The sequence below is a fragment of the Zootermopsis nevadensis genome, unplaced genomic scaffold (genome assembly GCF_977971745.1).
Source record: "Zootermopsis nevadensis isolate Lab colony 2312 unplaced genomic scaffold, Znev_1.0 Znev_ptg000010l, whole genome shotgun sequence".
NCBI classification, from domain to species: Eukaryota; Metazoa; Arthropoda; class Insecta; order Blattodea; family Termopsidae; genus Zootermopsis; species Zootermopsis nevadensis.
Window position 1 is genome coordinate 13901783 of NW_028259142.1, and position 26359 is coordinate 13928141.

General features: G+C 38.3%; 2 protein-coding genes across 2 annotated transcripts in view; one reads left to right on the forward strand and one right to left on the reverse strand.

Annotated features, from left to right (window-relative positions):
- LOC147874260 (uncharacterized) overlaps positions 1-26359 on the forward strand; it is a 37544-nt gene that overhangs the window by 2238 nt on the left and 8947 nt on the right. The gene's annotated exons all lie outside the window — the stretch shown is intronic.
- Positions 111-20602, reverse strand: LOC110841459 (dipeptidase 1). Its single transcript, XM_022087032.2, has 12 exons — positions 20368-20602; positions 17181-17307; positions 12091-12274; positions 9951-10107; positions 7296-7428; positions 6151-6301; positions 4864-4933; positions 4095-4271; positions 3743-3827; positions 3071-3146; positions 2504-2642; positions 111-1789 (listed from the first exon to the last, which is right to left on the reverse strand). The coding sequence occupies exons 1-12, from the start codon at positions 20401-20403 to the stop codon at positions 1688-1690; spliced, it is 1437 nt and encodes a 478-aa protein (XP_021942724.2). The 5' UTR covers positions 20404-20602; the 3' UTR covers positions 111-1687.

Below are 26359 nucleotides of genomic sequence, written 5' to 3' on the forward strand. Positions count from 1 at the left end.
TACGTATTTGTGATCACAAGAATTGTCATGCAACTTGGATTTTCTCTTTTCATTTTGTTTCTTGAAGACATTTTTACTGCTGTTAGAACCTCAAATCAAAGATATTTCACTTGTGTGTTGGTAGTGAACATTTTATTGTTCTCATTTGCTCTCCAGTGCATATAAACTTAAGCTGCAGTAAAGATCTAATAAGAAAATAAATCTAAGGTGATATTTATTAAAAACAGACTTCTTTTGTCAAAGTAGTACTTAACAAATAGAAAAGCATTGTGTCAACAATAAATAAACTGCAAACAGTGTAAAAGCTCAATTTACTGTTGAGTAAGTCTTAGTTACACTTTTTTTTCTATGGCTGTTCGGTCCGTATTCGGTCCATGGCCTCTTCAATTCTCCTCTTCCATTCGGTTCTCTGTTAGGTCCGTCTGTCCAAGGCTATGATTGAGGTTTCGAAACATCTTCATTTTTACGGTGCAAGGTTGTTACCCTTGCGACCAACCGCAAACCTGGAGGACTTGCCTCTCACTATTTGTCCACAGTGCAGAACTTGTTTTGTTTCCATATTAATGAATTGTAATGCAAGAAATTAAGTAAGCTGCAGAAGTTTATAATTATTTTACATTAGCGTTCATAATGTTTGATGTATATAATCTATTGCCACTGCCTTTTTGTTTCAAGCTGTCCATAAAATGTGTATTGGAGTAAAGTGTTTTCAAGTTCTTGACCATGTGGTAGCCAGTACTTAGCCTATGATGTAGGTCCCAACACCTGATGTTTTTTTAACATCTGTTACAGAAGTGATTATTGAGTGAATATTATTACCATGACACATCATCATGGAAATAGTTGCAATTAAAAATTATCCTAATAATTTTGTACATAATTTAGGTACTTATTGTTGAAAAACAGTGTTGCACAGAACAGTCTCCATATAGACTTCATGTTGCCATCACAGTCCAAAAATTCTTGCAACACATGAACACTACACTATTTCAAGGTAATCTGGATTTCAGTTTTATTTCTTTCTGATGGCTAATTGTAGTCCATTAAAGTATTCTGATCATATTTTGTTCATCATTAAGCTGAATTGTTTCCCACTCATGATAGAAATGTTCCTTCTGGAATAAATTCCAGGCAGCATAGACCAAAAGAAAATCATATCAGCAGAAAGCAGTAAATAATCTATCAGACTCTTTTCCGCCTTCACATAACACAGTGTCGGTTTATTACGGGTAATTTTACAATAGCGTTCACACTTTATTCTTTGGACCAGAGAAGGATTTTATAAACCCAGGCCTCTAATTCCATGTAGCATTTTAGATAGGTTTTACTTGTTCAATGTTTCACATGGTTACAGTGGTTCTGTAATTTAAACTAAAATAACTTGTAGAAGTGTGAAAATGAACTTGTAACATAATTATCATTCATCTTAATAGTTGATCCTTTTGCAGCGCCATTTGATGTCACTGTTCCCTGATAATTTAATTGCCATTTTAAATTCAACAAGGAACTGTTTGAAGATGGCTGTCTTTCGGGTTATAATACTATGAGAATTATGTTTCTGCGACAACTGTGGTTGGATGAGAGAACCTTGTCTGAGTCTGCCTTTACTCATTACCAAATTAGGACTTCATGGTATGACTCATATCTGATCTTGATCTTGTTCTGTTAAATGAATATAGTTTAATTCTCAAAAGAGGTTTGTTGAAGAACAGTTCTTTTGTCTTTGAGGTGCATTTATATCATCATCCTCATATGGGCCCACTCCTGCTGCTCGCATTGCGTCTCGTACCTGCACATAAATGGATAATGCAGTAAATGAGAGAACCCAATACTAGAAATTGACATCTTTTTGTTCTTACAATATTTGGCACTATCTTGGTGTAATACAATTGGAAAGCCTACTTTACTAAAAAACATCCTTTCAGATAACAATCAGATAACTTCATTTCAGTATGAGTTATGGCTTATTTTCATGTGTTTTCTTAAGATTTATCAAATGCAAATATACTTTTTAACTGAAGAAGAAATGCTTGCTTGGTTTGAAATTTATAACTCTCAGGAAAAGGGGAACACAAAATAATAGAAATTCACCATGAAATGGGTAGGATTGATGTTGAAACAGTATTGTAGCTGGGAGGATAATATTAAAATGGATCATATACAGAATCACGATGTGGAGAGATGGACTAAATTCAATTTATTCAGGATGAGGCTGAATGGTGGGTTCTTATGAACATGGTAATGCACCTTTTGGTTCCAAGACAGCAGGAATTTCCTGTTTAAGATTTAAGATACTCATTGTAGTGAAGATGTAAGTTGTGGTCATTAGGGTTGTAATATTGTGCTCTTGTTGGTTACCCATGTAATATGCTACACCATGGAGTTTAGTTAAAATTGTTTAGCCAAAAAGTAGACACACATTAGTATCTGTTGAGACTAATAAAATAGCCTTATTCCATTACTTGACTCAGAAATTTAATTCAATTTATTTTAAGTACAGTACCTTCTCAGCCTCTTGCATTACTCTGAGGAAATTAAGGCCTGCAAGTTTTTTTAGGTCTTCTATACTCCACTGCCCTGTTCCAATTAGAGTAGTAAAAAGCATGGGGTAAGTTGACACATCCTCCAGTCCTTCTGGGGTGCTGGAATGACAGCAACAGTGAATTATTCTTGTGAAATGTTAACCACGATAGTTCTCACTGATAATATAATGGTATTGTGAATTATAGTTAGGGGTGTAAAATTGTTGGGAAGGGCTGTCATGCACTTCCAGGTTGAAATAAATGAGAATGTGTCATGACATGAGGCTGTTTTTATTGTTACTAAATGTAAAGTAGAAGCATGTTAAGACAAAGAGTTGATAATTTTCAGATCTAAGAAGATGAACTACCTGGACTGAAGACATAAGCAAATGAAATACTGTAAACTGTATAATTGAATCCATTCAGTTTTTATCACTGCATATTATTATGATGGTAGAAGTACTTACTTGAATTCCAGTGTTTTACCTATGATACAAATATATTCAAAGCATTTTCATTCTTTAAATTAGTTCATTATTACTACTTACAAATTAATTCCATCATAACCAGCACCAAGCCCCACGTTATCCACTCCAGCTATTCGCCTCACATGGTTAATATGCGCTGAAACAAGCCAAAAATTAAACACCTTCAAAAGATGTGGTTGTGTCAGGATAAATTAGTGTGTTCAAAACACATCCCTCTCTAACCCCTCACAGGATGTTTGGGTAATATTAACCTTTCTTTTCTTTTTTTTGCCAATTTTAAGATCAGTAGGTCCGTATGAATATAAATAAGTGCATTATGGACTGTTTACAGTTAAACAAAAGATTTTAAAATTCCTCCACCATTTCCACTTTAATGACTTCATACCAAACACAACACAGTTCACATGAACAAAATATCAACTTGTAATGACAATTTAATATAGATGTCATGTTTGAAAGAATATATGCATTTCTCAAAATGTTGTTTCTCATCCATGTAGTTAATTTTCAACCAAAATAAAATAAATAAAAGTTTCCCTCTTTTCTGTAGGGGAGATCATGTTCTTTTGAGTTATGACACCTGTAGTCTTGTATATGGTTTTCAACATTTCTCAGGAACATATCACCTCATTTTTACTATTGTAACAACATCATCTCTCAGTGATTCTGTGCACATCTTTCATATTACTGTTTGTAACATTCAGACTTTTGTGCATTAGAAAGTAGCCTTACCAACAGCATCATCTGTAGTGGCTGTATTCTGACAGGTCAGGAACTGGGAGTAGAAGTTGACCATCACCAGTCCACCCTTCAGACCCTAGCAACACAAATTTATTGTTGTATTTGTTTTCGGAATTCCTAGCATTTTCCTGGAAGGACTTAGAGAAACCACAAACAATGTCAGAATAGCCGATCATTGCACAGAGGTTTGAACATGAGAACTCTCAAACATGAAGCAAGATTGCCATACTGTTCGCTTTCATGTCCACTTTTCTCTATTCTGAAAATAGTGATGCTATTAAGGTGGCTTAAAGTGCATGTAAAAATTACAGTATGTTAATTGGGACATTCTTATGGTGCTCACCACAAGCCTGAGAACATGATCAGGCACATTCCTTGTAGTATTACACAGAGTTCTGGCAGAAGAATGGGAAAAGATGACAGGAGCTCGGCTTATTTCCAGTGCTGCCTGCATTGTACGCACTGCTACATGAGCCAGGTCCACCAACATTCCCAATCGGTTCATCTCCTTAACCACAGTCTGCAATAATTCAAATTAATGGACTGATGTTGAAAGAAAATTTGAAAAACTGAAATCATAGATAATTAATATGTGCAATTTTCCTGCTACTTATGGAACTGAAGCAAAAATGAAGCATGCAATAACACTGGGATGTAATTATACAGTCTGTAGTTTCAGGTACAAGAGGACTGAGAAGTTTATGTTCTTCAGTAAATACTATTAGTGTGATTAACTATAAGATGAGGTGAATGGGGCCTATTGAAACATGAAAGTGTATACAAATTTTTATGGAATCTGGAGAGAACAAGATTAATTTTGAGATGTAGCAATATATGGGAGGATTTAAAATTTATCTTAAAAAAATTGTATGAGTGTGTGGACTGGATTTAATTGGCTCAAGATAAGAAGAAATAGTGGGCTCATGTGTAAACATTAATAGACATTTGGATCCCATAAATGGTGGAGAATGTCTTGGCTGGTTGAGTATCTCCTTCTCAAGAAGGAGTCTGCTATATGAAGTCTGTTACTTTCAATAACAGATGACTATGAATTTTTAAATTAAACTTAACAGAAATGTCAAACTGAAATGCTATTTTTATTACATACACACCTTTCCAAAGCTGGTAAGTCCATTATGCTCTGGTTGCTTGCCAGGGCCATCTACAAGCAGAGAGTCGGCCCTGTCAATGAACATTATATTATTTTGAAATATGCCCTGGCAAATCTAAAGGAGTTAATTGGTTTCTAGGAATTTAAAGTTATTGCAGTTGAGGAAAACATAACGAAAATCGGTTTATTCTCATTTCACTTTCGTCAGAGTACGTTTCTAATTGTTCGCTGGACAAACAAATTATCTGATAAATGTAAGAGATTGTGCTAAAGGTCAGACAGTAATGTTACCATACTACATTTTCTGGACACACAGCAGCATTGGTAAGATTGCCACATTTTGGACCCTATGACTTCATGAATAATCTTCATCTTAATTTGCATTTCCTAAGATGTTTCCACTTCAGGTGGGTTTTCTGGAATCAGTAATAAGTATTGTTCATCAGTCTGTTTGGATTTTTTGTAGTAGCAGTAAGTGTTCTGTTTAAATGCTTTGTGGTTTGATGCAGTTTTGAAACAGAGAATTGACGCTGAGGGAAGGAAAGGGAAACTGTTGTGTAGGGAGTGGGGCAGGAGAGGAAGGTAACATGTTGGGGTGAACAGCATAGTGGATGCTGTCTAATGAGTAAAGCTCAGTAGTTGAGACATAACATTGAAGGAAAACAGTTGAAATGAGAGATGTAACTTTGGAGAAAAAGCTTTCTTTTCTCATTCTGTATCCATCTGCTTAATCGATGTTCTACAGGAGTTTGATGGGGAGGGCATGGTAGTTCAGATGAGAGGTTGAAGAAAAGAGTTTGTCTCCATCTAAATGGTTGAAATCCTGTGAGTTTTATTATTTCAGTGGCTTCAGTAAGTCTTGATGTTTTATGTCTTAGGAGTTTTGTCAAAATTGATACCACGTCTGATTTTTAGAGGATGTGGCTGCTGCTTATCATTGGTTCTCCAGTTTGGTGTGATTATTTAGATATTCTATTAGAGATTTAATGGCCATTTTGTGTCAGAACCTGTTTATCCTTCACTGATCTTTGATGAGCCAACATTTTGTTTACTGGCTCTTGAATGGTGTAGATTTATTGAGCACCCTAGAAATACTGTCAACTGTCCACAACCACTTCCTTTCAAATTCTTTCTATTTTGTTACTAATTATTCACCCTATCATTTAATGTTAATAATCTGAACAATTTACTGACAGTGGAAATTAAAGAAAATGACACCAAGCACAGGGAAAAATCTTTTGCTTAGGGCTCATGTATGACCACTTATACAAATGCCAGAAATAATTACCATGGTGTGTTGCAATTGGATGTGAGTGTCAGGTATCGTACGCCCACACTGTAGAGTGTCCGCAACACAGGGAGGCTACTGGCCAGTGAGTGTCCACCCTCAACACCAATTAGACTGCACAGCTGTCCATTAGCGTGAGCTGCCTTTATATCTATAACAAGTGTAGATGAAACTTGTCTGTGACAATTTGTGTTAATAATGCTGGATCTTAAAGAAATAGGGTGTAATGATGTGGGCTGAATTTCTCTGGTTCAGGATGGGGACCAGTGGCAGGCTTGCTTGAACATGGTAACGAATCTTTGAGTTGTATTGAAGGTGGGAAACCTCTTGACCAGATTATTAGCTTCTCAAGAAATACTCTGCTCCATGGAGCTAGTTATGAATTATTACCTAAAATTTTGGTTGCACGAAAACTAATTCTAAAAAATGAACATTGATTGAGGGTGTTTCAGATCAAGGTACTGGGGCAAGTGGATCTGAGAGAAAAAGTAACAGGATGATGGAGAAAATTACATGATGAGGACCTTTATAATTTGTGCTCATCATTAAATGCTGTTAGGGCGATAAAATCAAGAAAGATATGATGAGCTGGACATATAGCATGCATGAAGGAGATGATAAGTGTCTGAAAAGTATTATTTAGAAGGTATTCACTAAGTATTATTAGGATGGTCAAATCAAGAAAGATGAAGTGTCCTGGACATGTAGGGGAGATGAAAAATGCGTGTAAAATTGTAGTCAGAAAATCTAAAGATGAGATGCCACTTGGGAGTTGTATGAACAAATATTAAAATGGATTCTGGAGAGTCATTATGAGGATGGGGACCGACAAAACAACTACTGTTTTCAATGGTTCTAATCACAATGGTAAGTAACACCAGGTGATGTCTGAAGAACTGCTGATGAAACATGGGCGAATAGAACTAAATGCTGTAATTAACAATTATATTAAATACATAGTTCATTGTGACACTGCGTTTGAAAACATGCAGTGTTACGGTGAGCTACGATCTTTAGTATGGCTATAAACAGAATTATTCGCTCTCACCTGAGGTGCACATGAAGCGAGCATAATTTAGCGTAAAATTAAAGTATTCGTATTAAGAAGATCTTAAAGCATGCTGTAGGTAGTGTTTGGCACTCACCAGCAACTGATGTGCATAGAATTAGTGTTGGGTGATATTTCTCTGTGAGGCGTCGGATTACGTCGATCTGTTCTAAGGTTAACTGAACAGCATCCAGGAACTGGGATTCACATGGGACATACGCTGCCCAGAACTGCAAGGAAGAATTGTGTTAGACGATATTTATTTCAGTGTAATTTTTTAAATCATAGAAACGCATTCAGGCATATATCAAAAAGATGCAGGTGATCTTTTCCTCCATTCATACACTCAAAATTATCACTGTAGTCTATGACATTTTGATTAAATTACCTATACAATCACCCACTGATGCAGTCGCATTTTTATTCACGTGCCTTTGAATTTGATCACGGTCCATTGTGTGTTTTTGAAGAGAGGTAGGAAGTGGCTTACTATGACCGAGGTTTAGTTATTTGTGTGAGGCAAGGATTTTTCTCTTTGCCACACTATCCAGATCAGCTTTAGGGCTCTTCCAGTCACCACTGGTACTGTGGTAACCAGGGACACTTTCTACAGAGTAAAGGGGCCAGTGTGTTTGAAGTTAAAAATTTATCTCCATCTAAAGACAAGGAAACGAATGAGTCCAGCTTTATTTTCGCTCTCCCCCCACGTGCCCACATGGCGTATAGTGGGACAGCTTTACCTTTTTATATTTGTGATACCAGCAGACCCTGCATATTTTTATATTTCAACAATTGGCGAAGTTCTGGCAGGTTGATTGCGCTTGAACTAGTTAGTGAAAAGAGGGAGTTTGAGCTTATACACCATATATGTGTACGTTGTTCGACGATCAGTTTTATGTCGCCGAATCAAATTGTAGAGTTCAGTCGCGTTTCATACGTCACGTCATGTTCCCTCAGGAGTCGGTGAGCCGCGTTAGACGACGTCAATACCCTAGTGTCACAACCAGACTGTCACTGGAGTGGAAATTGGTACGAGTCCAGTTCTGCTTCTTAGCTAGAATTGAAGAATTGAAGAGATGTACTACAGTTTGGAAGGTGATGAACATAACCCGTCTCCAAAATGCGATATTTCATAAATCTTTAGCTTTGATGTTCATTTATTGTAAATGCAGCTAATCGTGTTAGATTTAGTATTTTTTTCATAAGCGGTTACCTTAAATACTCGCCATATATCGTAAATAATTTCTAACAAATGTTGTAGGTCTAAATCGTGATGATAAATTGTTTATCTGGTAATTCAAGCAGTGTACTTAGGATTAATGGTAAGAATATTTCTGTTCTTCCTTTCCGCATATTCTGTTAATTTCTGGCAGAACATAAATTCAAATGGTACTTCGGTCTCTTGTTTCATGCACTGCATCGTCACAATTCAATTTCGGCCACTCTTGAACCAAAATAAAGACAGCCATCTTTATACTCACCATCGTGAGAACCTCAAATCTCACAATTCTTAGCTTCTTTGATGATGAGGTTACAGTGTAGAGTTTAAGCCTTCTGGTCTATAGCATCCAATTACATTATAGTGAATGGTATGGAAGAAAATGAAGTGATCTTGACCTGTTTTAAATAATTATCTCGAAATTCTTTTCTTGACAGAAAATTTGTGTTATATCCGGGAAGTCGGCTGAAAATCTGTGCATGAATCATAACCGCTACGCAAGCCTGATCGACTAATTTTAGATCTTAGTTCATTTTATGTTACGCAAATAAAATGCGCTTTCAGATTGACATACATTGCAGAACCGTGGTCATGTCAGAACGCGTGGTGTGTGTTATGACAAGTAGATTTTCTTTTTCAGAGGGGAAGCTGTAAGAAAATCAACACAAATAAAGAATGGGCAGACAGGCAGGCAGGCAGGCGGGCGTCAGCATAATACTCACGCACTTGGCTACTGCATAATTGAATAACATAGTCAGCATAAATGCTGCATGCTGCTGGCTAATAGGATAGGATTCGCTCTTGAAGTTTGCACTGAACACTGCATCATGTAAAACATTTACACCTTTGCCCTTCGGTTCTTCAAGCTCTCGGATTCAACACGCAGACATGTACGTCATGGTCTAGGAGTGGAATGGCGAACCTTAAGTTCCCGTGCCAAAACTTGAGAAGTAAGAAATCCTGCTGAAATTTTACACGCTAACAGTATGTAATAAGTTTTTTAAAAAAATATTTCTATCACCTTGTGTATTTTTAATAAATTATTACCTGTTTAATAAGAAACTAGGTGTTGAATGTTGAATGGTAATGCTGCAATGTCAGGTTCGTGTCTTCAAAACAACTCAAGAAACACTGCGTTTATTAGATTTCATACAATTTGTCTTACAAAATAAACGTTAGCAAATGTGTGTAGAGAAAGTTGCAACCAAAATGTTCTAAGGGCCACATGCGGCCTGCAGGTTACTGACGTATAGCGTTGAATTATAAAATAACTAGTGAATGAAGAATTGAGAAGTACCTGAAAGGAAGCAGTCGTGGCTCATTTAAAGGCATCATCTCTAGCATTTTCCTAGAGAGAATTAGAAAAGAAGGGAAAGTCGGTTTTCCGTCTGAGATTGGAACCCGGGATCTTCCGAATAAGCAGCGTGAGTGCTAACCACTGGACTGCAACGTTTTATGTGTTATTATTATTATAAATTTATTTATTTGCTGTGCAGGGAAGAAGACCATTAACCAATATAAGATCGTACTGACCTGTGCCGCAACCAATCCCGCCTGTAGTCTAGGCAGGTCTGTGTGTGACCATGGGCTTCTGGACCAAGGTACCACTTTACGCAGATCTTCCCCGAAACGGAAGTCTCGAAGTCGGTTGTGCAAGAATTTGCGAATGTTCCACGGCAGATCGTTATGTCTGGAACACATAAACGATAGGTGTTTGCGTGTTTTAATTTGACTGGGACTGGGATTCCAACACGGCAGTAGAAAGCCACTGATAGAAATCAAGAAGGCATATGTAGAAACTCATTTCCGTTGTCTTTACTGTGACAATTCCAGTTATATTTATTATTGATTTATTTGTGGTTAATCTAACGACGCTGTCAAGTAGTTCAGCATCGGGCCCTTCAGTTATATATAGGCGTATGTTGTTTACGTGTATATGTGCGTTCAAGATAGTAGGGCTACTAAGTGACTAATATAGGCCTATAGGCCTTTATCTTGAAATTCTACGTTCTGTTTCGCCCTAAGCTGCTCACTACATCCTTTTTGGGTCCAAGTATTTTCATGAACACTTTTTGTCCTTACACTTACGCCTATAATTAATGTTTATATTTACTGGTACGCGTCTACGTTTGACAACCACACCAAAGAACAAGTAAAATTATGGTTTGTTATTCTGTGTTCAACGTTTTATATTTTTAGGTAGGAGAATGGAATGGCGAGGCATGTAGCATGCATGAAATAGATTAGAATGCATACAGAATATCAGTTGAAAAACCTGAAGGGAGAACTTCACATGGATGGGAGGAAGGTATTAAAAAGGTATTTTGAAGAAAATAGGTTACGAGGGGAAAAACTGGATTCAGGAGTCAGAACTGTTATGAAAGCGATAATGAACCTTCGTGTTCCATAAAAGGCGGAGAATTTTAGACGAGCTGAGTGAGTGTTAGTTTCTCTGGGAGCTTTCTGCTCTGTGAAGTTATTTAATTTATGTGAAGTTGATCATTGTCATTCTCATTCTTCAAATTGTCAGAAGCAATTGTGACCAGGATTCAATCTCCTGAAATTCAGTAGTCTGAGTAAAATTATTCGTTACTACGTCATTGAATAACAGTATTTTACGTATATATGTGTACATGCAGCTATGTATGTCTTTTGTTTCTGAATTTACGTGAAAAGACATTTCCTCGTAATTTAGCGTCGAACTGGCTTCTGGCCTATCGGACCGAAGATTGAACCAAGAATCTCTCGAATAAGATGTAGGCATTCTAACCACTCGACAGTAGCGTTCGGCTTGGATGTATGTAGAGGCCTATGTATGCATTGCGTCATGGCATGATGAATCGACTGCAGCTTAATGAACGTGGACAATTAACCACTAACTGGTTTTTATGAAAACTCCCCTCTGCAAAGTGGCGTGAGCTTGTCAGAATTCTAGACACTAGCAGTTTGACATAAGCGGTAATTACCACAGTTGATCCTCGTATGACTACTAAAAACTTTTTGTTTCGTCGTCAGACACCTTTCTCTCCCCCCCCCTCTCTCTCTCTGTGCTAGTTGGAAATTATGTATGTTCTCACGTACCTGCGTGAAGACGTAATTAAGAGTTGTGAGATATGAGGTTTTCACGGCGGTGGGTCTAGGCGCCGTGTAAACTCGTCCGTAGAAGCCAACGTTTCAGAGAAATATATTGTCTCCATTTCTATCCCTGAAGATGGAAATAATGTTTTCACCCCTTAAGATGGAGGAAGTATGTAGGTGCAGGTTGATTAATTCTTACTTATTTTCCATAAAGCTGACTACTCTTGTTTGCGTCGATGGTTGTGATGATGGGGTTTGTTTTGCAAAGCTTTAACTAACTCTGACTCCACGGAGCAGAGTCTTTCTAGAGAAGCTGGTAGTCACTCATCTATCCCGCCTTTTATACAACCTGAAGGTTTGTCATCTTTATCATAATCTTTACACGAGCAAGCCAGTGGATCCTATTCTGAGATAAACAAGTCTGTTTCACTCCCTTACACCATGCATCTCGAACGTCCATTTCGATGTTTTCTTCCCATCTATGTCTAGGTCTCTCACGTGGACTCTTCCCTTGTCATCCCAACCAAAACTCTGTTCGCATTGACTAATTTCACTTGACGAGATCGCAGATTATATTTTATTCATTCACTCTCACCCGTCCACTAGTGGCACTTCGTGGAGGAGTCTTGTTGCAGCTTCCAAGCGCTGCTGTAGTGACGTGCCACTGTCGCTTCCTGACCGCAGTGCCAGCGGAACTCCGACACTCACTCCCATTGCTACCAGAAGCACCGCTAGAATCGCCAACCAGCGTCGCGGGGCGCCGATCAGCCCAAATATCCCTGTAACACATCATAGCCAGATGTCTTTCAATGCTCTGCTCTGAACATTAACTTCTGCAAAATAAAAAAGTCCAATAGTTCTGCCTTATGATGGCTTTGTAGTCAAGTTCTGGTCTTCTCTATACAAGGTCTTTTGTTCGAGACCACCTTGTATCTGTGGATTTTAATGTTTGTATTATTGGGGATCAGTTCAAGGGGAGAAGTGTTTATTTTTTCCTCTAACCATCACAGACAGGCTCCTGGGTAACTTGAGCGTCCACTCCAGTAGGTACCTGGGACGGTGTTTTAAAACTGACCACTCACCTTCGTCTAGTGCAGGTGTTAAGAATGAGTGAAGCTTTGCCTCTGTCTCGCGTATTCTTCTTGAAGTGGTGGTGGACAAACGTCGCGTTTAATGAAACAGCACTAGATTAAAGAAGTGACGGACCTAATTTGGAGTGGGGCTTCAACGTGTTGCTTGCAGGCATTGTGAGCTCAGATTAATTACACAGAGGAAAAAGCCGGGAACATATTCTCTGCCACAGCACGTGAGAAAACCGGGATAAATAATTTCACGCCTTTTTACTGCCGTTCAGGTATTTTGTTGAAGCCAAAATGCTCATCACCTGCAACAAGGCTGTTCCATTGTTCCTGTTTCCATTATAGATGGCGTCTACTGTCGTGAGCGCAAGTCTTGTTTTGCTGTTACTGCTGTCCATTGCGCACACACGCCATCGGCTTGGTACTTTTGAAGATTATGAGTGGAGCGTTCATGTTGACCCTGTTAGCCCGGCTAACATTTTAAAAGAATTCAAAAACTGTATTTTCATATTTTTGTGGTTCAGTGGCCTAAGCTTAAACCAGCTGGCTAACAACTCCTGGCTGGTAAACTGGCCGATGGTGCATTATATCTGATCGATTCTGCGTGTTCCAGTGTATGGAGTACCACTGAGCTACGGAAGTAAGACTTCCTGTTTTTCGTTTTTGAAAGTGTTAGTCGTGCTAACACGGTTAAAATGAACGCTCCTCCCCTGGTTCAGATATTATTGGATTCAGTGTCATTTAAAATACTAGCAATACAAAATAAAACATAATTTGTTTTCTGCTATTCTCTTGATACTGTTAGAGTAGTTAAATAAATATGTATGCGATGAGATGGACATGTAGCACGTATGTGAAAATGAAAAGTGCATGTATTTCTTTGTTATTGAGACAGCTCAAAGGAAGGGTCCATGTGGAAATCTGGGCGTAGACCGAAAGAAAACATTTAAATGGATCTTAGAGAAGCAATAAACACGATTAATTGTTTGTTTTCTTTAAAAGCAGAAATTTTTTTTAAGGCAGACCGTGAACCTTGAAATTTCTTATCAGTTATTTCTGCTGCAAGGATTATGATTGATTGTGATATGGTACGAAGATTATGTCTGATTAGCTTAAGGAATGTTTTTGGATGCTGTGGTTCGTGTTAATATACAGTTCCAGTACACATCTGTAGTGACTCAGAAAAACATAAAATTTTTCAGCTGGAATGCAAAGGATACTGCTCCACGAGTAGTGAAATAAAACACTGTCAGCAATTATTCAGTTGCATATAGCGTGCTCATTCCGAGGTGTACCCAGCCTACAAAGAGGTTGGAGGGGGGGGGGGGGCACGCTTCTGTGAAGGCAGCAAATCAACGTAGAAGTGCTTAAATAATAATTGAACTGAATAAACAAGCGGCGCGCAGTTCTCGTTGGCTGTGCTTTGTTATGCAATAATAAAAGCGACACCTGGCTGCGCCTTCATTTCCTTTAAGAAAGCGTATGTGCACCTGACATCTGTGGATGATGAATTAATGGGGATTTGAAAGGAGGGGAGGAGCTAACTCAGTGACAGACTTAAGACATTTCTGACTTTAACTTAATACGGGAAACTGTTGGAGTCCAGGATTGTATTTTTTTATTTTGTTTCAACCAAGGTGTTATTTAATGAATTTAATATTCAGTATGAATGTAGTGATGGTTTTAATGAGATATGAGATTTTCAAGAGACAATCCCATTTAAAATCATTGTTAGGATCGTTCCTGGAACAAGATAATTTTATCTACAGAGACTAAACTTTGAATGTTCTTACTGAAAAACATTAAATGCTAATGTGATATTTTAACTACATAATGTAAAATTGGACTTTACGTGGAGCTACCGCGTCTGTACGGTTGATATGTAAAAATGGTCGATTTAAGTGGAGTAAACAGTCATTTGTTCGAAGCCAAAACAAAATTCGAATTTAAATACATAAATCCTGCGAACTGTGAGAGTGAAAGGTGTTATATTTTTGAATTCTGGAGTCACTATTAAACGTTCAGCTTAATATAAATTTTGCAAAAATTATTGCCTCAACAGAAGTTGAGGGCTGTAACCTAATATTACCACACCTAATTTCAGGCTCATAGACCTGCGCTAAGCGGCGATATTGTCACTTCCACCTGAGAAGATCACAAGGTTTCCATGTGGATCGTATATTGTGACGTGGCGTGTCGTAATGTTCAGATCGTTAATTGGTTCAAACGTAATTTCTTTACAGGGGATCGCTGCAGCATGGTATCCCCTTCAACTCTATTTTGCTGCTGTAGTGTACGTATAGATATTACTGTGGACTGACTGACGTGCAGGATCGATTCTCGAATTCAACTGCTTTATTGATGAGGCGTTATGGTCAGTCACAATTACAAATCCTGAAGGACACTGTGTCCTGTGGCCTGCGATCGTTAATATTTGAAGTGTGTGTACTGACCCTCGGCCTGTCATTCTCTTGGGGTGTCTGGTGTCCCTTAGCCGTGCTCGTGTGTCTATTATCCAGCGGTAAATTTGTTGAATTCTGTCTCTCGAGGACTGACCTTATGTTATATTGCTATTAATCTGGTTTGATACTCATTCATTTTTAATGTGATGAAGTTCAGATATTTGAAAACGAGCGTAAGAAAACAGAATGATGTTTATAATAGAATTAAGAGGAAATTAAACTTTACATGCAGAGTGTATTTCTTCCTGCTTGACCGCGAACAGTCGGCAGCGCGGTCTGCCGGTCAGGCCTCGATCTGCCATGTCTCCGCAGGGTTAGCTGTCGGTGGAGGTAGGTCCAATTATCGTGAACGTATTTATATATAGCGCATGAAACAGGGATCTTTTCGTCATGAAAAGAAAGTTGGTGAATTAGTCTTGGATTTTCTGCGCGTAGATTGAGGGAGTTAGAGGACTAACTGCTGAGGAGAATATTCGACCTGACAGAGAGAATTGAGAATGTCGCGCAGAAAGGTACTTCATAATTTTCGTTTTTAATTTTATATTTTGTAGTGATTAAATATATGGGGATGGGTAGATGGGTAGATCATGTAGCACATACGAAGATGATTAGAAACGCGTAGGTTACGTAGTTTAGATCTGGTAACCTCAAGGAAAGAGATAGCTCAGGCAACCTAGTCATAAATAGAATGATTATATTAAAATAATCCTCAAAGAAACGGCGTATTGATGTGTGGAATCGATTCAATTAACTCGGAGTAGAGTAAAATGATCACTTTTTGAGGCGAGGCATCTGTTTCTCGGATCTCATTTTACCCCGTGACCCCCTCCACCATTCGCGTCGTAAAGTTGAAGCGGAAAACTCACAAAGCTATCACAGAGTCCCGCAGGACGGTCGCACGGATTTCATGGCTTTGTACTAGAATTAGCCGTCCAGAGGCGAGGGTCATACATACGGAATCACCCTGCCTGCTCCTTCTGCCACAAATGCGAAGTCTTGAAGTGGAAAGTACGTGAAGAAACGTGCGATTCATATCTCGAAGGCACGGGGAAGCATAAAAAAACAACTAACAAATATATGCAACCGTAGGTTATTGTCAGTGTATTATGAAAAATTTCAACAGCACCCCAGAAGAATTTTTTTTAAAAAAGGGAAAACTGGTCCCTGCATAAATGAATGCGGTTCTGAGTTGAATAGTAGAGATAAGATTTAGTGGTCAGTAGAAACAGTTCGTTGCTATGAAATGCTCACTCCGTCAAAGTACCTAAAGTTATATTGAAAATTAACTAATGGATTGTTTTAGTGTTTCCTAACTCTGTTTTAATAATAAAATTATCAATGTCTAAGTCAATATTTTTGCTCACATCATAATTATTCTTGTGGATTCATTCCTTCTTACTACACGGTGCCATTATCAATAAGTCAGGTCTTTTTAATTTGCATTTGTACAATTAACCGTGTAGGAACAAAAGTACAACGTGTTACTTCTTTTGGAATCACCTTGCTTTATTCAATTCCCAGCATCCCGAACCCAGATTTCAGTTATTCAAACTCTGATTTAGATCAAGAAATTCAAGTTTAAACGTGCGAGGTCCCTAAACTAAACCCTCTTTCCATTAGCATGTATAGGAAGTAAGATGAACATCGTTTGGAACTGACTTTCAGAAATTAAATTCGCTTTTAAATAATTTTTCTGAACAGAAACCGACTCAGTGATCGCGCCTGGCAGGTATGCCGTGCCGCACCGCCAGAACAGTCGCCAAATATCCTCACTGTAGTATTACAGATATCTGAGTATAGTTTCTTTTATTTTATTTATTCATTGATTACAAAGTAATTTGTTTTGTGGTGTTAGAAGAACTAACTAACTAGATGGCTTACCGAAACCGAAGGTTCATCACCGAATTAACCAAAGCCCTCCACCGGTCCCTGTCCTGGGCCAACAAAATCCAGTTTCCTTCAACTCCTATCTCCGATAGATACCTCCTGAGATTATCCTCCCATCTACGTCTAGGTCTCCCCAGCGGTCTCTTCCCTTCAGGTTTCCCAACCAGTACCCGGTGCACATCTCAGGAAGCCCGCGTTTAATTGTTTCAAAATGCAAAATATCTTAAATAGCCAACTGTTATTTCGCTGCTTCTTACCTGAAGCAGCGGAAGTGGAGCTCGGTGTGGAGCTGACCTGGGGATAGAACGTCGTTTCTGGCTTGGTGGGGGCACCATCAGCTTCCATTGGGTAGTGGGTTCTGCTGTTATGATCGTCTACTTCTCCCTGTAAGAAGGTAAATTTAATTTGCTGAGCGATTATCGCCTTCATGTGACGAGTTAGTTTAAAGAAAATTAGTTTCGGTAGGCGTAACTCTGTGTTGCAAGCTTTATAGTTTCACCCCATCAGAAGTCAGGAACTGTAATGTCTCCTGCAGTAGAAGATGGCTGTTTTATGGGTTGCTGCGCCGTGTAGTCTGGTAGAAGTTAACCGACGTTTCAGTGATTCTTGCTGCCTCCATTATCAGGGCGAGGCAGCGAGGACCTCTGAAACGTCGGTTAAATTCTCCCTGACTACAAGACGCAACAACCCAGCAGACTGCTATCTTCAGACTCACCGCCGTGAAAACATCATACCCTACTTTTTCCTGTAGTACCTTCCAACAATAAATCAGAGTTCTTGTTACGCTCACGCTGTAGTAATTTCAGTGGATCCGGCATGGCTGTGTCGATACACGCAGTGACTAGGCTATTGGCGGACTTTTAGTCGGAACGACGTAACAAGAATATGCATATTATTTTCACAATGTTCGTCTTTCCGTCCGTATGTCCGATATAACAACAATATGACGGCTGAATGGACTTTAATAACATTTAATTGTAGAAAGTTTTATTTAAATTTGTCGACACATTCAAATTTTGGTTAAAATCGAAAAACGATGGACACTTTACGTAAACACTTGCATGCTTTTCTGCACGTATTTAGAACATGACTCGCTAAATATTAATCAGGACGAATTTTTTTTCTCACAGATGGTTTAAAAAAGTTAAGAAAAATATAGAAAAGTGCCCAGTAGGGCTACAATTTTCCTCTAGGTCTTAAGGTTTCGAAATAATTAAATAAAAGTGATTTTTATACTGTGAGAACTACAGAACTGTTGGGCTGGATACAATTTTTTATTGGAAGTCCTAGCTTATCTGTCCCGACTATTGTATGCTATATGCAAGAAAACATTAAAAGTTACCGTTCACTAACTGGACATTTAGAGGTAGGAAGAGAGCGGCGAACACAACATAATTGTTACGCTGTGCGTATACTTCCTTACTTTTTTTTCCCCCACCGCGTCCAGGCTGGCTATGGGGTTCACCCAGACTCCCTCCTGTGAGTACCGAAGGCTGTTTTCCCGGGGGTAAAACGTCGGGGCATAAAGTTAACCACTCACCTTCATCTGGCGTCGTGTATAAGCTAAATAATGCGTGGAGCTATACGTATATTTCCCCAGATGTCTTCATGGTGTATTTCTTATTTAATCACAGTAAGAGACTATGTTGATTAATTACATCACGGGCTGGAACGTTTGTCAGACCTGCTCTTGTTTTCCTAACTTTGTAAAGGGAGACAGTCTTATATATGATATCAAGTCCGTGTGTTTGTCCCGCCAAATAATTTTGAACTTTGTCATTAATATTACTAACATTTGGTATGAACATTATACCATTAGAGGCCACCCCACCGCTGTACTTTATTTCTTACCATAAATACTGTGGCCGTGTCAACGTCTGAGGTGGAAGTGACGCGAGGGTACTGAAATTTTGTGAGGTAATAAATCTTCGAAATATAAACATTTGTGTGTGTGTTTTTTGGGAGGGGGGTAGTATATAAAACAGTAGTATAAGTAGACCTATGTTTAACTTTTCATTTGACTGGGGAGAACTAACGAACCATGTTATGTTCTATGTGTTAACAACTAGGCCTACGAACATGGCGAAGGTTCGAAACTCAGAGGCTCTAACGCAGGCGGTATCTCAGCTTGTGGAAATTATACATAAAAATGGGTCATTAATCGCATAATTATTAATGTGCACTTCTTGATTATCTCATCACAGACACAAAAACATTTGAAGGGAAGTAGGGATTGTAAATACTTCCTAGAACTTTTATTGACAAGTCGCGGGAAAATATTTAATGACAGCGACGCTCAGTCACAGCGGTAGGTTCGTGTATTAACACTCATACAAATGACAGGGTAGTTTTACGAACGGCTACTGTTACCTTAAAATTACCACCCACATCATCCAGCCTGTAGTCAGTTATTTTGCCGATTTTGGTAACACAACACAGAAAAACGTTAGAAAATCGGCAGCCATGCAGACTACTCGAAAAAATGAGAATCATAAGAAAGTATTAAATCTGTTCAGTGTGCTCTCCATTACGTCTGTATGCGATAACGCGGTACTTCGGACATGTACACGTACGTGAACTCATCCATGTAAACTCTTGCCTTGAGGAAGCCTCAGATATGTACTGAGATCCGGAGACTGTGGTGTCCGTACCACTAGATCTCTTCTCCCTGTCGAGTTCACGAGCACAGACACAAAGTCTGACAGTGTTATGTGAAGTGGCACTGTATTGCATGGGCCATTGCGGCATGCTTTCTATTTACAGTTGGATTTTAGACATCGACTCGTTTCCCGAGTTCAGGTAACGTCTGTTTCTAAAAAGAAAATTATGCTAAGGTCCTATGTGCTCCAGTTCTCAATACTTCCTATGATATGCATCTTTTCGACCGTCTGTAGCAGACTTTCGGTCCTTCAGCTGGGAACACGCGAATCGACCCAGTTCACATACATGTGGGTATAGAACCTACAGTTCCACATGAAGAACATTCAAATTATTAGGGCGATAGACACCCGTTTCTTCTATAAGCGGCCGAGCTCTTAACATAGGCCTACATAATCACGAATTTTCTTTAAAATGTTTCCAGTAGTGCTTCTCTACGCAGCTTATTTTTTGTGTGTTTAACCCACGTGCGCTACGTCAATGTCCCCCTTCTGCACCCCGCTGCTGTAGCGGCAATATCCCACTAAGTATATTTTTTCTTTAACACCAGTGCCTACAAAAAATTAATGATGTTAACAAAGTAAGTGGAAGAGTTTTGCTGTGGCAATAGAAAGGAATACTTATTTACTAAGGGTACATGCGCTTTTTCATCACATTCCATGCTGTATAATCTGAATTCGTATTGACAGCGTCGTTAAACAAACCATGAATGTATTGGAGATCATCTCAAGAATGTATCCGTCGCGAATGCTGAGGTACATTGAAAGTTTCTTCGCCATCACCAACCTGTGTGTGGTGCCGGGGACTTGGGGTGTACCCCATGTGATCACAGGAACATCGACACCTCGCGAGGTGCTCGTTCAAATCTACTTCGTCGTCGGTCTCCGAGTTGTCCCGCTGGCTGCATTCCGTGCCTGCGCTGTAACGCCTCGCGTGTTGAAGTTGAGGCCGGTAACGGTCAGCGCTGCAAGTCCGTCTCGTTCTTTGTTTCTTGACCCACCTGTGGATTTTTAGAATTATGCTGTTTCAGAATATGTGGTGCAAATATGGATTTCCTTATTATTATTTTTGGGTCCTATTACGAATCAAATAAAAATAAAAATTACTAACTACCTACCTTCATATGATTACGAAACTTGAATCCTGTAGTATATGTGCAAATTAGACTAAATTTATTTCGTCTAAAGAATTTTTTCAGCGTGCAGAAAAAATGGGACTCAATTACGGAATACAAAGAAAAAATTATTTGTGAAAAGTGGTGAAATTACAAAAATTACTATCCGAAAATTAGAAAGTAAGAGCTACTTATTTTGCCTGAAACTGCACGGCTTATTCATTTGAACAAAAAAGTTGGCATTCTGATCTACTGCACGTAAATAACGCAGTTCATGTAACCTTAAACGTATTTGACACTAAGGAAGTCGTCTTGCTTTTTCTGAATTGTTTGATGGCTTCTCTCATAGCATCTTCTTTGTCCCAGTTTGCTCTGAGGCTTAATCTTAGGTGCCATATCCATCAATCCTTAAAAGTGAGAGGACGGCTGTATGTCCAATATTAACCCAAGGAGTTCTATCTGTGCCAAATATCGGCTACCTGTTAACCCCACTCAGCTTGGCAGCTTTATGTGTGCCTATTTTGCTTGGAACATTTTAAATTCTGGCTTTGTGTATTTTGATTGTTGTAATGAGTGTGAATGAAGGACTTTCAGGTAAAAATTGAAAAAGGACAAAATTTCACAGCCAGGCAGTCAATTTCCAACATATCTGAAATTTTATTTCCATGACTAGGGGTTAAGAGTTATTAGACGTAATAAAATACAGTACACATCATTAAGATGTTATTTGTTGTTTTAACAGGCCTGTAGACGTTCCGTAAAACTATTTTAGATTTGTAAGAAGTAAATGTTAAATTTCACTCTTTTAGGTCCTATACAACATTAGTAATAGGACTGGCACAAATTAGCATGAGCCGATATTTTTAGCAAGGCTATTACGAACTCTGCTCGGAAGGTTTCGCCCCATGGGATATAATCATTTTTTCGTTTTTGGGAGACCGATCCACTGTGATCACGTATTTATTTAACTGTCTAATTAAAAATAACCAGTGGCCCTTCCCTTGGGAGAAATCCATAAGAATTAAATCTCTGACACCAAGACTTAATTGATAAACGCAGATCTTAAATAACACAGACATAAATTCAAATTATATCCCAGACTGAACATTACGGCAGAGTGGAATAGTCTGTGGATCGATTCTTGATTCGAGACTGCCTATCATGGCAGGTTTTTCTGGATGTACTCTGACCGTCGAGTGAAATGCTCATGTAGTACTTATAATAGTCCACGGCAGTTTCCTTTCTATTCAAGTTTATCATTAAAATCATTCTCCTATTTGACCTTAGTTGTAGTTCGACACTAAAAAATTTGCGGTTGAAAACGCGTCGTTAAAAGATAAATATTTTATTTAGTTGTTTTTTATTTTACTAGGCTGTCATTAGCTCAAATTATCAGGATAATAAATTATGAATTGAATAGGATAAGGAAGGAAGCGGTTGTAACCTAATTTAAGTTATCCCGATATTTGTCTGCAGGTACTCAGGAAAACCACCTTAGTCTGGACAATCATTCTGGACGCATATTTGAATCCGGGACCTCCTGAATACGAGTTAGGCGTGGCAACCAGCCGACTGCAACATTCGGACTTTATTCTGAGCTATTTTACACCCACGCAATCTATTTACTTTAAGATCCATCTTAATATCATCCTCTCATTTACGCCCGGACATCCCAAGTGGTCTATTTCGTTTATGTTTATTAATTAATATTACTTATCTATTTCTCATCATTTCCATGGGTGCTACATATTCCTCCGATTTCAACATCCTTGATTGTATCACCTTAATGATATATGGTGAAAGGTACAAAGAATTTACTACGTTGTTACGTTTGACTTTTATGTGTCTGTTGTGATTGTAAAAATGTTTAAGGAAGTATTATGTTTTGAAAATTGACTGCTTCTTAAAAGGATCATTCCTTTCACAAATGAGAGCGGGTTAAGCTTGATTCGAAATACTTTAATGGGCTACAGGAAGAAGAAAGATACTTAGGAAAGTAAAAGCATTTAAAATGTGTTCTTGTTAGTAACAGTTAATATATACTGTGTAACATTAATATCCAACTTTGGATTTAGATCATAAATACACGGGCTGTATACTATGAAATGTTACTACAGGTAAGGACGTGAATTAAACGGAAGCTTTCTTATACAACAAATTTTACCAGGTTCCTATGGATTCTGTTATAAGTAAGTTTTGAATCTACGTTACCACTGTTCCTTAAATCACGGGGTAACTGTGTGTACCACATACTTTATTAACACTCATTAACACTGTATTTTTCCACAAAATGTGTAAATTATTCCGTATGATTCCCAGAATAAACACTGGCTATTTCCTTAAAAGCCATTGACCATTGATCTTTTGCCTTTTTTGAGGTAGTAACAGAATCTTTGTACCTACTATAAATTATTAATACGGAACCTGTCACCCTGGTAGTTGCTCGCTGCGTGCAAGTACGTCTCAGTCATGTTGAGGAGGGCCTGTACGTGGTCACCGTGATCGAGTCGTGGCCAGGACGCGCTGTTTCTGTACAGGTCCATCAACTCGGGGTTGCTGTCTTGTCTGATCCCCTTCAGCGTTCCCATCGCAGCGATTCCGACAACAGCAATATTATTTCTGGTGTTAATATTATTATTAATGTATTTTCCTGACGTTGCTCAACGGTACTTTGTGTCAGCGCATATTTTCAGAAAATTGAATAATAAGATAAAATTTTAAAAAAACTTTAATTTTTATCTGATTTATTTTTATTGTTCAATTTTATAAAAGTGTGTTTTACCGGTGTGTTTTTAATAAATCTATTTATTATGAAACAACTTAAAACGTATGTATCTCTACCCGTTTATCACAGCAAATAACTTGCATCTTTGTTTCTAACAACACTTATTATTTTAATTATCTCTTATTGCTTGTGGTCGTGGTCGCGGTAATGATAATGGCTAAAGATTTTCGCGAACTGTTTTAACCACACTCCGACCTAACACAGCACTATGCGAAGCGACACTGATTCCGTAACACAACACAAGATTTAGAAATATCAGTTACGAGTGCGCGTGCCCGTAGAAATGTCGCGTGATCTCTGCATTGTTGAGAGGTGGTACAAATGTAACGGTAAGGATATCGTAAGTCCGAGATTAGGTGAGCGAATCTAGCAAAAGTAGGAAGGTAAAACTTACGATAGGCTGCTTCAAACTGCACGATGTGAAATCACACACGTGAGATAGTTTACGTTTGTCTCTCCGTATGATTCATCATTGAAACTACTGAAAAGATTTCAGTTACATTTCATGTCCAGACAACACTAAAATTGGCTGAACCCCATTCTGTTGCCGATGCATTTGCTAAGCATTTTCAGTCGGTCTACAGTACCTCTTTAGGCGTATCCCCTTCCCCTGTGGAGTCCTCTGACTTCTTGTCTTTAGCCCCTATCTCCGAATTGGACATTTGTAAAGCAATTCGTCGTCTGAGACCTTCCAAATCTGTCGGACTTGATGACATTCCTAGCTTTGTTATAAAGGGTTGTTCGGAAATCTTTGTTCCTGTTCTCAAGCACATCTTTAATCTAAGTTTAGCACAGAATTATTTCCCTATTTTATGGAAACAGGCAGCAGTAGTTCCTGTTTTTAAAAAAGGTAACTCGGCCACTGTTAGTAACTACCGACCCATTTCTATACTTAATACTTTTTCCAAATTATTTGAACTTGTTATTTATGATCATATCTCACATTACATAAAGTCGAAATTAAATCCTTGTCAGCATGGTTTTACTAAATCTAAATCTACAGTTACTAATCTCGTAACTTATCTTGATTTTATTAACCCAATAGTTGGCTCCCAGGGTCAAGCTGATGCTGTTTATTTTGATCTTAGCAGTGCATTTGATCTTGTCCCTCACAATCTATTACTCAACAAGCTCAGTGCTTTTGGACTCTCTGATGGTTATGTACACTGGTTTCGTAGTTACTTAACCAACAGACAATCCCAGGTTCGCGTTTCTGGAACTCTTTCGTCTCCTTTTGTAGTCCTCTCTGGAGTTCCACAGGGATCTGTTTTGGGTCCTCTACTTTTCAACTTGTTTATTGATGACATATGCCAAGTAATTAATCATTCTAAATGCCTTCTTTTCGCTGATGATATCAAAATTTTTCGTGCCATTAAATCTCCCAACGACTGCAATCAACTTCAAACTGACATTGACTCGGTACAAGGTTGGTGCACTGCTAACTTCATGAAACTCAATATTAGTAAAACTACAGTAATTTCCTTCTCCAGGAAAACCACTACTTTGATCTTTGATTACAAACTTTTTCATTCCTCCATAACACGTACCGATACCATTAAAGACCTGGGAATATTTATCGACTCCAAGCTCCGATTTCACAACCATGTTGACCACATATTTTCACATTGTATTAAGTTGCTGGGTCTTGTTCGCACATTAACCTTTTCGTTCTCTTCTCTCGATTGCCTGTATATGTTATATGTAACCTTAGTTAGATCCAAGCTCGAGTACGCCTCGGTCGTTTGGAATTCTATTACGACTACTGATGCCAACAAACTGGAACGTATTCAGCAGAAGTTTGCAGCCCTTTGCTACTATCGTTTCCTCCCCCAAGTTCATTACAGCTACGCTGATGCGTTAGAGTATTTAAAACTCCAGACCCTGCGTAAGAGAAGGCATTGCAGTGATGCACTGTTCCTTGCGCAGGTTTACCGCGGTTTTAAATGCTGTCCTTCCCTTCTGGAAGCTGTCGGTCTCCGCATCCCTGCTCGGAATCTGAGAGATTTTTCTATGTTCAGTTTTAGCCCCTTGTTCAAAAACAGTTCTTCTGCTAGATGCGCATCAGCTGCTAATGTTGTCTGCAGGGATTTGGACATATTCGAGACGAAAATTGTCACACTTAATCATATTCTATAATAGCATAATTTACTTAATTGATTCATGTTATTTTACAAATATCCTAATGTAGTTAGTAGTAATTTTCTGTGTACTTTCCGTATCAATGTATTTTATATATTGCTTGTTTTACCTTTTATGTTTTACTGTGTTTGTGAGTTTATCTCTGTGCTGTATCTGTAATTGGCCACCAGGCTGTTGATACAGCACACAAATAATAAAGAATTGAATTGAATTGAAATAATAAAGATGTTAATTTTGTTTCGTATCGTTCCTATGTAACAGAGGTTCCCGAAATATTTCAGTCTGAGACTTTCTTGATGTGAATAAGTTTAAGATGACTTAAAATGTGGCTTAGAAATGTAAAAAATAATTATTAATGGATTTAGAGTTATTTATGAAGTATTTTAAATGATATCAGATTATGTTTCGTGGCCTTTCTTCTTATCATTTTGTATATACTTTAATTAGACCATTGCCAGTTCTCCAATAAAGTTCCACAACCCCTTTTGGAACCAAGGCTTCTACTTAGGGAAACTACACCACCGAATTTTTGTGAAGCTTAAGTCGAATTTTATCAATTTTTTTAAAAACGTTTAATCAGATAAAACATTTGTATGTGATACAAAATACAGACCTCATTTTCTTCAACAACTTTTGCTGTATTTGTAACACGTCTTACTAATTCATATCGTTTTTGTCTAGCACATTCTTGCATTTGGTGAATAGTTGACTGGGGAAACAAAATGTTTCAGTTAAACATC

Excerpts from the sequence above, each read along its gene's own strand:
- LOC110841459 (XM_022087032.2), bottom strand. The coding sequence starts at position 20,403 with ATGGGGTACACCCCAAGTCCCCGGCACCACACACAG. Across the intron at positions 4,272-4,863 it reads GACTTACCAGCTTTGGAAAG|ACTGTGGTTAAGGAGATGAA; the intron begins GTGTGTATGTAA and ends GAATTATTGCAG. Across the intron at positions 3,147-3,742 it reads CACTACAGATGATGCTGTTG|CGCATATTAACCATGTGAGG; the intron begins GTAAGGCTACTT and ends GGCTTGTTTCAG.